General features: G+C 47.8%; 1 protein-coding gene across 3 annotated transcripts in view; it reads right to left on the reverse strand.

Annotated features, from left to right (window-relative positions):
* Positions 1–17,040, reverse strand: part of LOC127594599 (carbonic anhydrase-related protein 10) — a 62,940-nt gene that overhangs the window by 26,560 nt on the left and 19,340 nt on the right. For 2 of the 3 annotated variants that reach the window (XM_052056479.1, XM_052056478.1), the window contains exons 4-5: positions 14,845–15,030; positions 1,941–2,036 (exon numbers count right to left, since the gene is read on the reverse strand). In XM_052056479.1, coding sequence (XP_051912439.1) covers positions 1,941–2,036; positions 14,845–15,030 — 282 coding nt within the window. The remainder of the gene's footprint in view (positions 1–1,940; positions 2,037–14,844; positions 15,031–17,040) is intronic. The other variant, XM_052056481.1, reaches the window with a different exon arrangement.

Genomic DNA, 17,040 nt, shown 5'->3' on the forward strand with positions numbered 1-17,040 from the left:
CGCAAGCAGCAGCAAGGAAACTACTATATTTAATGCAGCCGCAACATTCAAATCTTATGTTTGGAAATACTACGGCTTCGAAAAGAAAGACGGAAAGCTTGATAAAACCTCCGTAATTTGCAAGGAATGTCGCACTAAGAAGCCATACAACGGCAGAACCACAAATATGCAGACCCACTTAAAACGATGGCACCAGATCACCGACAAGTTTCCCTCCCGCTCCCCCGCTTCCACGCCCAGTTCCTCGTCGGACACCGGAGAAACTCTTGGTAAACCAGGTCAGGATCAGAAAAAAATTGCCTCTTATTTCGGGAGTCCCCTTGCAACTCACTGTGACCGCGCAATGGCTATAACTAAGGTCACTGTTTATTTCATATGCAAAGACCTCCAGCCTTAGCGTGGTGGACAACGAGGGTTTCAGACAGCTCGTGCACGTTTTGGAACCCAGGTATAAAATACCAGACAGGTCTGTGTTCACTTACAAACATATTCCCGATGTGTACAACAAAGTGAGAAGTGAGATTACTGTGTCGCTGAACAGTGCGCAAAGAGTTGCACTTACAGTGGATGGGTGGACATCTTGCGCTATAGATTCATATACATATATATATTATTATTATATTTCATATAAGACACTCAGTGAGAATAGTCTGTTTGTGTTTACACTATAGCAACAGCTGTGAGTCTCAGGTGCCAAATTGTTTACATTTTCTTTGCACAAAACCCAATTGTGAAAGGGCTTAAATAAGTTGTTTTACAAGTTCTACTCTTTATAAGGAATAAAGTGGTATCCTTTTTGTAATACCATACTGAATTCCATCTTTTTAAAAGCTTTTTTTCTTTGCTTATTTGCATCATGTTTAATTGCACAATATCGCAACAAATTGCATTGTATCGTATCGGATCGCATTGATTTGAACTTAATGTGTATCGAATCGTATCGCATCGTGACGACGGTGAAACGTATCGCATCGTATCGCCAGAAAATTCCATGTATCGTTTAAGTATCGCATCGCTGGCAGTGGATCGTGATGTGTATCGAATCGTCCTCAGTGGTGAGATTCACATCCCTAGTGTGCGGGTGTGCGCGTGCGCATGCGCGTGGCGGTAAGGGTAGATCCCGGGAGGTTAATTGATCGAAAAGTAGATCTTCGATCCAAAAAGTTTGGGCACCCCTGTTTTAGAGTGCTCAATAAATACAGTTGAGTCAAATTGAAATGGCCTGATGTGTTTCAGTATTCAAGCCCAGGTTGTTTGGTTCCACTTTGTCAGAACATCAAGCTTTCTTCTATGCCTTCTACATCAAGCCCTGCTCTTGACGGAGTTGAAGCAATTCTGCGAAGAAGAGTGGGCCAAAATTCCTCCACAGCGATGTGAAAAACTGATCACCAATAATCGCAAATGCTCGATTTCAGTTATTGCTGCCAGGGGAGGCACAACTCATTCATAGTTTAAGGAGGCGATTACTTTTTCACATCGGAACAAACAGGTTAGAATTTTTTTTTGTGCCTTAATAAATAAATTAGCATTTAGAAACTGCATTTTGTATTTCCTTGGGTTGACTGTGTGTGATGTTAAAACTGGTTGAATGAACTGAAACCTTTGTGTGTGATAAATCATGCAAAGAACACAGACATCAGGAAGGGGACAAGTATTTTTCCACAGCACTGTAAATACAAAGCAACTACGGAGAGCAGGGGCTGGATGCATAAGACACAGAGGAGAGCTGGCATTCTGACAGGGGAAAGCTTGACATACTGTCCAGGTGTGACTGATTAGCTCGAGCTTATATACCGTAAGACAGTAAGCCAACTGTATATGAAAAAATAGAGGACCACGGTAACTGCATAGCAACTGTATCATCAAGGAACAAAGAGTCACCATATACAATCTACCTTTGGAGGCATTTGGGATATATTAAACAGGAATCTGAGACTCACTTTCATGAATATGGACACCACGACGAGTCCATTGGGACTCTTGGCAGCTTCGGTGTAATTTGTATACAACTCGTGATTGTAGTGAATCAGCTGAACCTGAAAAAGAATGTGAGAGAAAGAATACATGCATGAACAGTAAACCACTACAGATTGAGATTTTATGAAATTATAAATCCCTTTCTCAAGGCAATAAATCAAGTGCAACAGGATTGTTTGGTTGCCTACGGTGAAAAGATGTTTCAGCTCTCTTCTGAGAAGGCTTCAACAGTTCATACAAGAAGGTTGGTTACGGCAGCACTAGCCTAAAATTGGTGCAGACCTAACCAAGCCTTGTTGGATGAACTGATGAGCTTACTCGGATGAGCGGCTAAATGTTTAAAGACAAACCGGGCAGTCCATTTTCGATTCAATACCCCTGAGCATGAAATGATCAGAATGTATGAGAATTTCCACAAGCATGTTTCTGAACATTTTATGCTCGGCAACCTTCAAAATGTTGCCAGTGCACAAAAAGACTGATTGGTAAATTGCAGACCACCAGGAGCAACTCACTTTTAATCTGAGATCCAGACAAAACAGCCTTATACGCACAAGCCGACTGGATGCCGAGGTTCTACCAAGAAAAAAATCAGGACAGGAGCAGTACAGAAAATGGCACAAAAACAAATGAATGAGGGTAACTTTTATCATTGAAAGCCTTGAGGTTAAAAAAGAGATTGTTTCTAAAATTCCCTAATCTTCTGCGTGGTCTGTGAAAACAGACCGTATTTTGCAAAAATAAAGCTGTTGTATTAAACATGGAGCCTACCAAAAAAAAATAAACAAAGTTTGGACTCTCTTCTTTAAGCAGAAAAAAGAAGTTTCCCAAATTGTTTTGTTTCCCTTCCATGAGTCGTCACCTTGGTGGAGGGGTTTGTGTGTCCCAATGATCATAGGAGCTAAATTGTCTGGGGCTCTCTGCCCTTGGCAGGGTCACCCATGGCAAACAGGTTCTAGGTGAGGGGCCAGACAAAGCACGGCTCAAAGACCCCTGATGATGATTACAATGAATGGATCTAAGTTTCCCTTGCCCGGACGCGGGTCACCGGGGCCCCCCTCTAGAGCCAGGCCTGGAGGTGGGGCTCGTTGGCGAGCGCCTGGTGGCCGGGCCTACACCCATGGGGCCCGGCCGGGCTCAGCCCGAAGAGGCAACATGGGTCCTTCTTCTCATGGACTCACCACCCATGGGAGGGGCCAAAGGGGTCGGGTGCAATGTGAGCTGGGCAGCAGCCAAAGCCGATCCTCGGCTGCAGAAGCTAGCTCTAAGATTAGGATATCCTTTATTTCTCACACACTGGGGAAATTTACAGTCTACAGCAGCAAGATTCTGGGTAGAAAGAAGAAAAAAAACCTAACAAACACTGTTCAATTAAGTGCAATATAAATACAAATATGGTAAGGTCGCAGTGCTATTTACAATTGTTTTTCACATCATTTATTTATTTATTTGTTATTCAGCAGCCTGACAGCAGTCGGTAGGAACGAGCGGCAGTATCTGTCCGGGACTGTCCATCATAGCTTTTAGCTTAGTTAGCATACTCCTGTTGCCCACCTCCTCCAGAGTGTCGAGGGAGCAGCCCAGGACAGAACTGGCCTTCCTGACCAGTCGCTCCAGTCTCTTTCTGTCCCGGGCCGAGATGCTGCCTGACCAGCAGACAATGCCATAATGGATGGCCGAGGCCACCACCGAGTTATAGAAAGTCTTAAGGAGTGACCACTGAACCCCAAAAGACCTCAGTTTCCTGAGTAGGAAGAAGCGGCTCTGTTCTTTCCTAATCCTAATGCCTAATCAGGGTGTCCGTGTAGGTAGACCAGTCCAGTTTGTTGTTGAGAAGAACACCTAGGTACTTGTAGGAGGTCACCCTCTCTATGTCCATACCCTGGATGTTCATCAGTGCTGGTGAGGACTGTTTCCTGCAGAAATCCACAACCAACTCCTTAGTTTTCCTAGGGTAGATCTGGAGGTGATTCTGCTGGCACCAGTCCACAAAGTCCTTTGTCAGTCCCTTGTACTCCCGATCGTCCAGCTCTGCAATGAGGCCAACAATCGCAGAGTTACCAGAGAACTTCTGAAGGTGGCAGTTTGACGTGGCGTGTCTGAAGTCCGAGGTGTAGAGGATGAACAGGAAAGGAGCCAGAACAGTCCCCTGCGGCGCTCCAGTGCTGCAGAGAAGCCTGTCCGACTCACAGCTCTGCACCTTCAGGTACTGCGGCCGGTTTATGAGGTAGTCTATGATCCATGGGGATGGGGTATAGGGGGCTCTGGGTAGAGGTAGTACCTTTGATGTCTGGCTGTTGCACCCGGAAAAGGTGGACAGGCATCACTGGGCATCACTGGGCCTCACCTATCTCCTAAATCTCTCACATGTGGCTCCAAGCGCCATACCCCGGACAACGGCTTCAACAGGCCGGCTGAACCATGTGAGGGGAGTGATGTTGACACTGCATCACTGGGCGGAGGAACTTTTTTGGAAGTCAACAGCCAGAGCGGAAGGGCTCCAAGTAGAACCCAACGGTCATGTGTCCTGGGTCAAGGCGAGCCACCAAGTACCGGGGGATATCGGCTGTGGCCAACGGCTTGGAGAGGAGATGGGCACCGCCAGGTCTAACTGCCCAAGAATCGCCATGATGAAGACTACAACCAAAGATTCCATACCGGCTCGGTCGACGCCCGGGTTAACAAGGACCGCGTCTACCGTTACATATCAGGGCGGAGACGATAAGTATGCGACTGGTAATGACAACAACAGAAGCAAGCTATGATCCAGAGAAAACATAACGATTGGCACATGGAATGTAAGAACATAACACCAAGATGGGAAACTGGAAGAACTAGTCCATGAGATGGACAGGTATCACTGGAACCTTCTAGGCCTGTGCGAAGTGAGATGGAAAAACATCGGGGAAATGTCAACGCAGGAAGGACACAAGCTGTATTATATCGGAAGACAAGACACTCATGAAGAAGGAGTCAGCTTCTTGGTATACAAAAACATTGTGGGCACAGTCTTAGGCTGTCGCCCAATCTCCAGCAGGCTAATTACAATCCGCTTAAAGGCAGCACCCTTCAACATCACTGTGGTACAAGCCTACGCTCCAACATCAACATATAGTGAGGAGGACGTAGAAGAATTCTACATCCAAGTCCAGGGAATTATAGACGAAGTGCACAAGAAAGACATAATAATAATACAGGGCGATTGGAATGCCAAAGTTGGTAGAGATGCTTATAAAAATTGGAGGGGAACATATGGACCATCTTGCAACCTTGTAACAAATGAGAGAGGACTGCGGCTTCTGGAATTTGCTGCTACCAACAGTTTAGCACTGGCCAACACCTTCGGTGCTCATAAAGCCTCTAGGAGAGAAACCTGGCACAGCCCTGATGGTCACACTCATAACCAGATTAATTACATCATGGTTCCTAAGCGCTTCCGCTCAGGAATAAACATCGCCCGCACCCGCAGTTTCCCCGGGGCAGACATAGCAAGTGACCACGATCTAGTAATGATGACATTCAAAACAAGACTAAAAAGAATCAACAAGCCCAGATTCACAAGACTGAGATTCAACCTCGACAAACTAAAAGACCCCAAAGTCAGGGAAGAGTTCCAAGCAATGATTGGAGGGAGTTTTGCAGCCCTGACAGTCCTGGATGAGAACACGGACATTGAAGAAGCCATCAACACCTTTAACACTGCAATTGCAGGGACGGCTGACAAGATATTGGGCAAACACCAACATCCTAAAAAACCATGGGTCACCAACGAAATTTTACAGTTGTGTGATAAAAGACGCGACCTAAAGAAAGAAAAAAGGGATTTAGAGGGAGCAAAGAAGTATCGGGAGGCCAACAACAGAGTCCGGAAGGAAATGAAGAAAGCAAAAGAAGCCTGGATAGAACAACAGTGCAGCGAGATACAGGAAAGCCTAGATAAGAACAACACAAAGAAAGCATTCCAAGTGGTAAAAGACCTGACCACCAAGAAAAAAGGAAGACCTAGCAGCATACAAAGCAAGACCGGAATATGTCTCACAGAAGAAAAGGATGTCCTGGACAGATGGACAGAATACTGCAAAGACCTGTACAATTACAAACTAATTGGGGACCCATCAGTACTCAAATGTCCACTAACACCACAAGAAGAAGACTGCGCGAAGAAGTGGAACTAGCCGTCAAGAAACTTAAAAAAGGAAAGTCTGCCGGAGCAGACAATATCCCTGCGGAACTAGTCCAAGCAGGAGGAGAGGCAATGATAACAGCCCTCACAAAAATTTGCAACCATATATGGAGTACCGGAGTCTGGCCAACACCCTGGACTCAATCATTAATAATCACCTTGCCGAAAAAAGGAAATCTACAGCAGTGTGAAAATTATCGCACTACCAGCTTGATCAGTCACCCAAGCAAAGTCCTGCTGAAGATCATTCTGCACAGACTGAAGCCCATAGCTGAGAACATCATAGCTGAGGAACAGGCTGGATTCAGAGCAGGACGCAGCACCACAGAACAGATTTTTAACTTAAGATTAATCTGCGAAAAACACCTACAGCACCAAAAAGACCTATACCACGTATTTATAGATGTCAAAAAGGCCTTTGACAGGGTATGGCACGCAGCCCTATGGACCACCATGCGCAAGTATAACATCGATGCCAACCTCGTCCGAATCATCGAAAACCTGTATGGAAAGGCCTCAAGTGCTGTCCTCCTGAATGGAAGTATCGGCAATTGGTTTAAAACTACAGTCGGTGTGCGTCAGGGCTGCCTACTCTCACCCACCCTCTTCAATTTGTATCTAGAGAGGATCATGGAAGATGCCCTTGAACATCATGAAGGCACAATCTCCATCGGAGGGAGAAACATCACCAACCTCAGATTTGCTGATGACATAGATGGACTGGCAGGAACAGAAGATGAGTTACAGCGACTAGTAGAACACCTGGACGAAGCAGCTGCCTCATATGGCATGGAAATATCAGCCGAAAAAACAAAGCTGATGACCAACAACAATCAAGATCATTCTAGATTCTAGATCACTGCTATACAACAATCAAAAATGCATACCGATCGGTCGCCCGCGCAGCATTGGGTCTTTCTGACCACAATTTAATCCACTTAATACCTACATACAGACAGAAACTCAAATGTGTTAAACCGGTTGTTAAGACTGTGAAAAAATGGACAGATGAAGCAAAGCTAGCTCTACAAGAATGCTTAGACTGCACTGATTGGGGCGTCTTTGAAACTTCAACGGGCACACTGGATGAATACACAGACACTGTAACATCATACATCAGTTTCTGTGAGGACATGTGTGTACCAACGAAGTCGTTCTGCTCCTTCAACAATAACAAGCCATGGTTTACTCCCAAACTCAGGCAACTCAGGAAAGAGAAAGAGGCCGCATTTAGAAATGGAGATCGGGCACTGTACAAACATGCCCGAAACCAATTGACAAAGGAAATTAACATCGCAAAGAGAAGCTATGCAGAGAGGCTGAAAAACCAGTTCTCTGCTAACGACTCTGCATCTGTATGGAATGGCCTGAAAGCAATCACTAACTATAGAATGCCATCCCCCCAAACAGTGAACAATAAGGGTCTTGCTAATGAACTAAACATGTTTTTCTGCCGATTTGAAAAGGACACCCCCATTTCCCACACACACCCACCTCTACCAGAAACCACTCTACCTAGCCCCCCACCCTCTTTTTCTCCACTACAGATCCACGAACAGGACGTGAGACGGCTCTTCAAGCAGCAAAAGATCAAGAAAGCTCCGGGGCCCGACAAAGTGTCCCCCTCCTGCCTGAAAGTCTGCGCTGACCAGCTGGCTCCGGTCTTCACACAAATCTTCAACAGATCCCCAAGAAATCGGCAACATTGGAACTGAACGACTACAGGCCTGTCGCCCTGACGTCTGTGGTCATGAAGTCCTTTGAACGCCTTGTGCTGAATCACCTAAAGAACGTCACTGGACCCCTGCTGGACCCTCTCCAGTTTGCCTACCGGGCAAACAGGTCTGTGGAAGACGCAGTCAACATAGGTCTGCACTACATCCTCGAGCACCTCGACAGCACAGGGACCTACGCAAGGATTCTGTTTGTGGATTTCAGCTCTGCGTTCAACACCATCATCCCGGAACTCCTCACCCCCAAACTACTCCACCTCGGTGTGTCCCCTACGATCTGCCAGTGGATCCTCAGCTTCCTGACGGGACGGACACAACAGGTGAGACTGGGAGCAACAACATCATCAATACGCACTACCAGCACTGGTGCCCCACAGGGATGTGTCCTCTCGCCACTGCTCTTCTCTCTCTACACAAACGATTGCACCTCAACAGATCCAGCTGTCAAACTCATAAAGTTCGCAGACGACACCACGGTCATCGGTCTCATCAAAGACGGCGACGAGTCTGCGTACCGCCAACAAGTGGAGCAGCTGGAGCTTTGGTGCGGCCGACACAACCTCGGGCTGAACACGCTCAAAACTGTAGAGATGATCGTGGACTTCAGGAAACATTCTTCTCCTCAGTTGCCCCTCACACTATCCAACTGCCCTGTGTCAACCGTCGAGACCTTCAAGTTCCTGGGAATCACAGTCTCCCAGGACATGAAGTGGGAAGTCAACACCATCTCCATCCTGAAAAGGGCCCGGCAGCGGATGTACTTCCTGAGGCTGCTGAGGAAGCATGGCCTGCCACAGGAGGTGCTACGACCGTTCTACACTGCAGTCATCGAATCAATCCTGTGTTCTTCCATCACGGTTTGGTTTGGGGCCGCCACAAAAAAGGACAAAATCCGACTTCAACGGACAGTTAGGACGGCAGAAAAAATCGTTGGCACCGCCCTACCCACTCTTGAGGACTTGCACACTGCAAGAATCAAGACAAGGGCACGGAAAATCCTCCTGGATCCCCCGCACCCTGCCCACCACCTTTTTCAGCCACTCCCCTCAGGCAGACGCTACAGATCCATGCGCACCAAATCCAGTAGACACTTAAACAGCTTCTTCCCTCTAGCCATTAACTCCTTAAACAGTCACTGACAGTCACTCTTCTTGCACCACAAAATGGTACTTCAAAACTAGTGGTTACTCTAAAATAGTTCAATGATTTTGTTGTTTACGATGATACTAGTGCAGCGTGTTATACCGGAGACAAATTCCTTGTGTGTTCTACATACTTGGCCAATAAAGATGATTCTGATTCTGATTCTGATTCTGATCAAGGCATCAATCTTGATATCCGAGTCAGTGGGAAAAAACTAGAAACTGTGCAGTCATTCAAATACTTAGGCTCTATTATCTCAGACGAGGGCTCGAGGCCAGAGATGTTGGCAAGAATTGCTCAAACATCAACAGCAATAGCAAAACTCCAAACCATCTGGAAAGATAAGAACATAGCTCTGCGCTCAAAGATCCTCCTTCTACGCTCCCTTGTCATGTCAATCTTCCTATATGCATGTGAAACCTGGACACTAACAGCAGATCTCCAAAGAAAGATCCTTGCAATGGAGATGAGATGCTACAGGAAGATATTAAACATCCCATGTAACAAACGAGGAAGTTCAAAATAGGATACAACAAGCTATCGGACACCATGACAACCTACTCACCATCGTAAAAAGACGGAAGTTACGGTGGTACGGCCATGTTACGAGATCATCAGGCCTTGCAAAGACGGTGCTACAAGGAACTGTACAAGGATCTCGTAAACGAGGAAGGCAGAAAAAGAGGTGGGAGGACAACATCAGAGAGTGGACCAACCTGGATTTCGCAAAGTCCCAGAGAGAGGCAGAAAACAGAGACGGTTGGAAAGAAACGGTGAAAGGGTCTTCACGGGCACCCCAACGACCACAACCGAGGTCAAGGGATAGGTGACAGGTGACAGGTGACTATGATCCATGCTGTGAGATGGTGGTGCACTCCGGCATTCTGCAGTTCGTCTCCCAGTAAGGCAGTAAGGCACAGGAGAAATCAAAGATCATTCTCACAGTGCTCCCAGCCTTCTCCAGGTGTGACAGCACTGAGTGGAGGAGGTAGATAATGGTGTCTTCCATGCCGATGCCAGTGATGAGTTCACCAGCGGTCAAAGGTGGGCGAGGACGAGTCTCTCCAGCGTCTTCATCAGGTGAGCCGTCAGCGCCACCGGTCTGTAGCTGATCAGCTCCTTAGGGTGGGGGTTCTTGGGCACTGGGACCAGGCACAATGTTTTCCACAGCTGTGGAGCTCTGCCCAGCTTCAGGCTCAGGTTGAACATGTGCTGGACAATGTCACACAGCTGGTCAGAATCAGGTCCTGAGGAGCCGGAAACTGATCTTGTCTGGACCTGCTGCCTTCCTCACATTCATCTTCGTCAGTTAGTTCCTCGCCTACTCTGTTGTGACGGACAGGCAGGAACCAGGTGACAGACAGGGTTGTTGAGAGCTGGTCGAAAGAGGAGGGGGAGGAGAATAAGTCCTCAGTGAGAGTGGGTGCAGCTGGTGGTTGGGGGAAGGGAGAGACGTCTGGTCGAAACGGTTGAAAAAACGGTTCAGTTCATCTGCCCAGTCCTTGTCCTTCTCAGTCAATGTCTTTGGGCTGTTGTGGCCTGAGATGGTTTTCAGGCCCCTCCAGCATCAATGACCTCCCCAATAACCTCGCTGAAGAGTTCCCGCCTTGTTGTGTCGAAGCAGTCCCGCAGAGCATCTTCAGCTTCTGTGGACCATTTCCTGACCATTTGGGTCACAATTGGTGCCTGTGCACCAGTGGTTTGTACACAGGCTCTCTTCCAAAGGGGGATGGGGGGGGGGGGTTATATGCCTCCTTGGTATTGGCATAAAACAAGTCCAAGATGTTATTGTTTCTAGTGGCACAGGTTACATATTGCGTGAAGGTTGAAAGGGAGGATGACAGAGAGACATGGTTGAAGTTCCCAGAGATGATCAGCAGGGCGTTGGGAGACTGTGTTTGCAGCCTGTTCACGACAGTCATCAGGGCATCACAGGCTGCATCACCATTAGCCGACGGGGGGACGTAGGAATGTCACCTCTCTTGCAGGGAAGGAGCCCGAGCTGGTGTGCGAGGTAGAGAAGTTCCGACTAGATATAGTCGAGCTTAACTCCACACGGCCTGGGTTCTGTTACCAGTTCTCTCGAGAGGGGTTGGACTCTCTTCCACTCTGGAGTTGCTCACGGTGAGAGGTGCAGAGGAGGTGTGGGCATACTCATTGCCTGGCTCAGTGCCTGTACATTGGGGTTCTCACCGGTAGACGAGAGGGTTGCCTCCCTCCGCCTTCGGGTGGGGGGACGGGCCCTGACCGTTGTTTGTGCATATGTACCAAACAGCAGCTCAGCATACCTACCCTTTTTGGAGTCCTTGGAGGGCGTGCTGGAGAGTATTCCGGCTGGGGGCTCCCTTGTTCTGCTGGGGGACTTCAATGTTCACGTGGGCAATGACAGTGAGACCTGGAAGGGCATGATTGGGAGGAACGGCCCCCCCGATCAGAACTCGAGTGGTGTGTTGTTATTGGACTTCTGTGCTCGTCACGGACTGTCCATAACGAACACCTTGTTCAAACATAAGGGTGTCCACATGTGCACTTGGTACCAGGACACCCTCGGCCGCAGTTCGATGATTGACTTTGTGGTTGTATCATCGGATTTGAGGCCGCATGTTTTGGACACTCGGGTGAAGAGAGGGGCGGAGCTGTCAACTCATCACCACCTGGTGGTGAGTATGCTCCGATGGTGCGGGAAGATGCCTGGAAGACCCAAAAGTATTGTGAGGGTTTGTTGGGAGCGTCTGGCGGAATCCCCTGTCAGAAAGCGTTTCAACTCCCACCTTTTCCCATGTCCTGGGGAATGCGGGGGATATTGAGTCCGAATGGACCATGTTCCGCGCCTCTATTGTTGAGGCGGCGAATCTGAGTTGTGGCTGTAAGGTGGTTGGTGCCTATGGTGGCGGCAACCCCCGTACTCGCTGGTGGACACCATCAGTAAGGGATGCCGTCAAGCTGAAGAATGTGTCCTATCGGGCCTTTATGGCCTATGGGACCCCAGAGGCAGCTGACGGGTATTGACTGGCTAAGCGGAACACAGCTTCGGTGGTCGCCGAGGCAAAAACCCGGGCGGGGGAAGAGTTCTGTGAGGCCATGGAAGCCCACTTCGAGGAAATTCTGGTCCACCATCCGACGTCTCAGGAGGGGGAAGCAGTGCACCACTAACACTATGTACAGTGGGGATGGGACGCTGCTGACTTCAACTCGGGACGTAGTGAACCGGTGGTCAGAATACGTCGAAGACCTCCTCAACTCCACCAACACACCTTCCTTGGAGGAAGCAGAGTCTGGGGACCCTGAAGTGGGCTCTCCTATCTCTGTCGTTGAAGTCACCGATGTGGTTAAAAAGCTCCTCGGTGGCAAGGCCCCAGGGGTGGATGAGATCCGCCCGGAGTTCCTCAAGGCTCTGGATGCTGTGGGGTTGTCCTGGTTGACACGCCTCTGCAGCATCGCGTGGTCATCGGGGAGAGTGCCTCTGGATTGGCAGACCGGGGTGGTGGTCCCTCTTTTTCAAAAGGGGGACTGGAGGGTGTGTTCCAACTACAGAGGGATCACACTCCTCAGCCTCCCTGGTAAGGTCTATTCAGGGCTGCTGGAGAGGAGGGTCCATCAGGAAGTCGAGCCTCAGATTGAAGAGGAGCAGTGTGGTTTTCGTCCCGGCCGTGGAACTGTGGACCAGCTCTACACCCTTAGCAGGGTCCTAGAATAGTCTTCCTCAACTGGCGGACCGCGATGCACGACCGGACCGCCGACCTCCTCTGTCCGGACCTCCTCTGTCCGGACCCTCGACAAATTGTATAAAGTAATAAATTACAATGTGATTTTTACATTACACATTTTATATTTTTGGACTATAATCTGCACATTACCGCGATCGCTTGTTAAAATTATCCGTTGTATTCTTTGCGTGCACTAACAGATGTATTGCAGAGGACCGCAGCAGCGCGACTTTGTGTGTATGATGTTTGACTAACTGAAGACCCTAGCTGAGCAAGGCATGTCGGCGATAACGATGCGCTGATTGCCTCCTCTGAACTTAAGGTGTGCCCATACATAAGCGTCAGAATATACGCTGAGCTGATTGGCTCCTCTGAACTTAAGGTGTGCCCATCCATAAGCATCAGCACACGTCTATCCCAATACACACGCATTTAAAATGGATGATTGTGTCAGGAAACAGACGCATGCGCAACGCCACAGTGTGCTCACAGCTTCAGCCCAGGAGAGCCGCACACAGACAATTAGACAAGACGAATCGCGGGAGGTTTCGATTGTGTGCAGTTTTGCTCCATCTACCCGGGGATCTTTGCAGCCGTTTAACAGCAGAACACCGCAACATGGTAAATGAACATCACAATGGCGTCCTCAAATAACATTTGCATACCTCAGACATTGCATTCACCTTCAGTGGAAGAAAAGCACTGCACATTCCTGTGCTCTCTTGTGTCAGTATTTAAAATGGTTCTTAACTCCTCTTCTGATATATTTTTCAGTGATTTCAGAGGGGATGTGAAAAGGGGAATTGTACAAATGAAAAGGGTATTTTTGTTTTCATGTTTAGTATTTATTTTGGTAAAATGAGTATTTTGTTTTGTTTTTGTTAAATTAAGGGAAAAAGACAACTACTGTTTAACAAAGTTAAAGTAAAAATGACTTATTTCCCTAAAATGGCTATTTCTATTATTAAGCAGGCACAACTTAACAAAATAAAAGAGTTCCTGTGCCTCAACACAATATCTCTCTTTATTTGCTATGTACTGGCAAAGTGAATAATTGTTATTTTCATTCACCCCATTATTGGTTGGTTGTGAGGAGTGTTGATTTGTATAAGCTTGGCTTGACCATACTAAATGGGCATATAGCCCTGCTCCCCATGACCGCCGTGCATGGGCCCGGACCTTGGTCTTATTAAAAATAAAAAATAAAAAAAAGAAGTGGACCGACAGCATTTCTAGTTGAGGAACACTGTCCTAGAGGGTACGTGGGAACTCGCTCAACCAGTCTTTATGTGTTTTGTGGACTTGGAGAAGGCTTTTGACCGTGTCCCTCGGAGAGTTCTGTGGGGTGTGCTTCGGGAGTATGGGGTACCGAGCCCCCTGATACGGGCTGTTCGGTCCCTATACTGCCGATGTCAGAGTTTGGTTCGCATTGCCGGCAATAAGTCGGAATCGTTTCCAGTGAGGGTTGGACTCTGCCAAGGCTGTCCTTTGTCGCCGATTCTGTTCATCACCTTTATGGACAGAATTTCTAGGCGCAGCCGAAGCGTTGAGGGGGTCCGTTTTGGTGGCCTCAGTATTGCATCTCTGCTTTTTGCAGATGATGTGTTACTGTTGGCTCCTTCAAGCAGGGCTATCCAACTCTCACTGGAGTGTTTTGCAGCTGAGTGTGAAGTGGTTGGGCTGAAGATCAGCACCTCCAAATCTGAAACCATGGTCCTCAGTCGGAAAAGGGTGGAGTGCCCTCTCCGGGTCGGGGAGGAGATCTTGCCCCAAGTGGAGGAGTTTAAGTATCTTTGGGTTTTGTTCACCAGTGAGGGCAGGAGGGAGCGAGAGATCGACAGGCGGATCGGTGCAGCGTCTGCTGTGATGCAGACGTTGTATCGGTCTGTCGTGGTCAAGAAGCTGCGCGAAAAGGCGACGCTCTCAATTTACCGGTCGATCCACGTCCCAACCCTCATCTATGGTCACGAGCTATGGGTCGGTTGGGTGTATCAGCTCACCAAACCTTTTGCATTTTAGCTTGACAGAAGCAATTTTTTAAAAATCCAGTTTCAGACATCCCATTCACAGACGGCACACAATGTACACACGTTGCACTCACCTCTCCAGAGAAAGCCTGGCCATTCAGCAGGTGTTCAGAGCCCTGACTGTCTTCACTACCAAAGTGGAGTCGAATCTCCTCCAGGCGATGGCTGTACATCATAGGCCCGCCGGATATATTAACCAGATGCTCCTTGTCCAGTCGCACAGAAACATGGCGACCAGTGTTATACATTGTCCCCCTCATCTAATGAATGGAAAAGGAATTGATAGGAAAGGGGGTGGGGGAAGCCAGTCAGAAATATGAATAATGTGAAAAATTTGACAATGGAATTCAAGTGACATTTAACTTCATATGAAAGTTTTTAATTAAAATAAGATTTTATTTTACTCATATTCATTCAATGGTAAATGAGTAAAAACCTTTCTGTTTTCAAAATATTGTGTAAACAAGGGATTCTATTTACGCATGTCTGAAAGATCCTATAACGTAACGCAATGACATTTTGAAACAGGTTATCTATGGTTTATCTCCCTTTGACAAGAGTTGTTTGTCGATTGTGTCAGTAAAGATATGTTTTGGTTTGCCTATCACAACCAAAAATGCCCCAACTGTAACTGGTCGATACAATAGTAGTAGTAGTAGTCAAGACGGCGAGCCAATTACATGTCGCTGTATCTGAACAAAACTTGCATCGACTGATCTGGTGGACCACCTACTTGGAGGTGCTGCTGTAGTGATTTTTTCATTAACAAACAAGGCTGGGTTTTGAGGCGCACCCACCTCTTCAAAAGCGTCTTCCTGCAACATTTCCTCAATTAAATGGGCTCTTACATTATTCTAACTAACATTTCTGCTTGGCTCTCGACAAAGGCGGGCGCTTTTTTGCTCTGCTCCTGTCCTTGTGCTGTCTTTTCCTAGCCCCCGCCGTATTTTCATCCTAAAAACAAACCATGGAATTGGTTGGCTGGTCTCTTGATGCAATCAACATAATTTTCTCGATGAGAAGAGCAGGCAGTGGGGAACCCACTTACCCCTCGGGACATTTGCTGTACACCCTAGATCCCTGGAGGAAGCAGAGAATGGTGTGCCTGTCAATACTGTCCGTTGAGGAGGTGGAAGACATCTACATTATCAGCCTTCTGATAGCAGGTATGCTGCTGGTGTGAGCAGTTTCCTGATCTATCGTAAAATTCATCCGACGGGAGCGGCTTTATTGGAAGTGCAGAAGCTGCTGGTCTTTTTGGGACGGCATGGCGCAGATGCACAACACTCAGACTCAACCTATGACTGAGCTCAACCGCAAATGGATGCGGTTTTGGAGCGTCTTGTAAGATGGAGATCAATTTGGAGAAGTTTGAATCCGCGCTTCGAAAAGAAATTGCGTATTTGGCTGATCGGCGCCAGTGAAGAGTAAACAGACCACGGTCTGAAATTGTTGGCGGCTGTCCCTCCAAAACAACGCTATTTGGATCCTTTACCCTGGATGGAAGTACGCACGGAAGTTAGTGCCCCCATCATCACCCCCTCCTTCTCGGCCATGGACTGATAAGCCAGGACTGTCTCCATGAGCAGACCTTGACGAAGCAGCTGCGGCCTGATACGCACACACAACCAGACAATCACACACGCATACACACCCTTGTCATCACCGTCTTCGTTGTTCCTGGTTTTTCCCCCACGACGAGACTGATCTGCTGAGCGCCGAAATGGACTGACAGCTCGCCGGTCGGGCCGCGTCGCGCTCCCCCCACCCCCATCCATCCGCCCCCTTATTTCATGTCATGTCTTGTAACTGTCATATGCTTTTGATGTGCTGGGCATTTTTTTCTCCTAGACTTAAATTATCCACAGAAGAGGATAGTTCGAGCATGATTTTTTTCCCCCTCTCCTTCCCTAGTGTTTTACTTTCTCAACTAAGATCTCGGGGCGCTGTACATAGCGAGTACTGACAGGCCCTTTGCACTGTATCCCATGTTCGTCATTGTTTTTCATGTTTCTTGTGCAGAGCGTGCCTGTTAAGTGAAATTTTCCTTGCACGAACGTGTAATGACAATAAAGGCCAATCCAATCCAATCCAATTAAACGTTGCCCATTCAACATCCATTGCAGCATGGTCATACTGGAAGGGGGAAGGGGGAATCACCTAACCGTGGCCCCTCCTCCAGATTTATCATTTTCCCTCGATGTTTATTGAAACGGGATGATATCAATGTTTGATTTGACTTGACTAGACTAGAATTTTTCGGCATTTAT

The sequence above is a fragment of the Hippocampus zosterae genome, unplaced genomic scaffold (genome assembly GCF_025434085.1).
Source record: "Hippocampus zosterae strain Florida unplaced genomic scaffold, ASM2543408v3 HiC_scaffold_22, whole genome shotgun sequence".
Taxonomy (NCBI): Eukaryota; Metazoa; Chordata; class Actinopteri; order Syngnathiformes; family Syngnathidae; genus Hippocampus; species Hippocampus zosterae.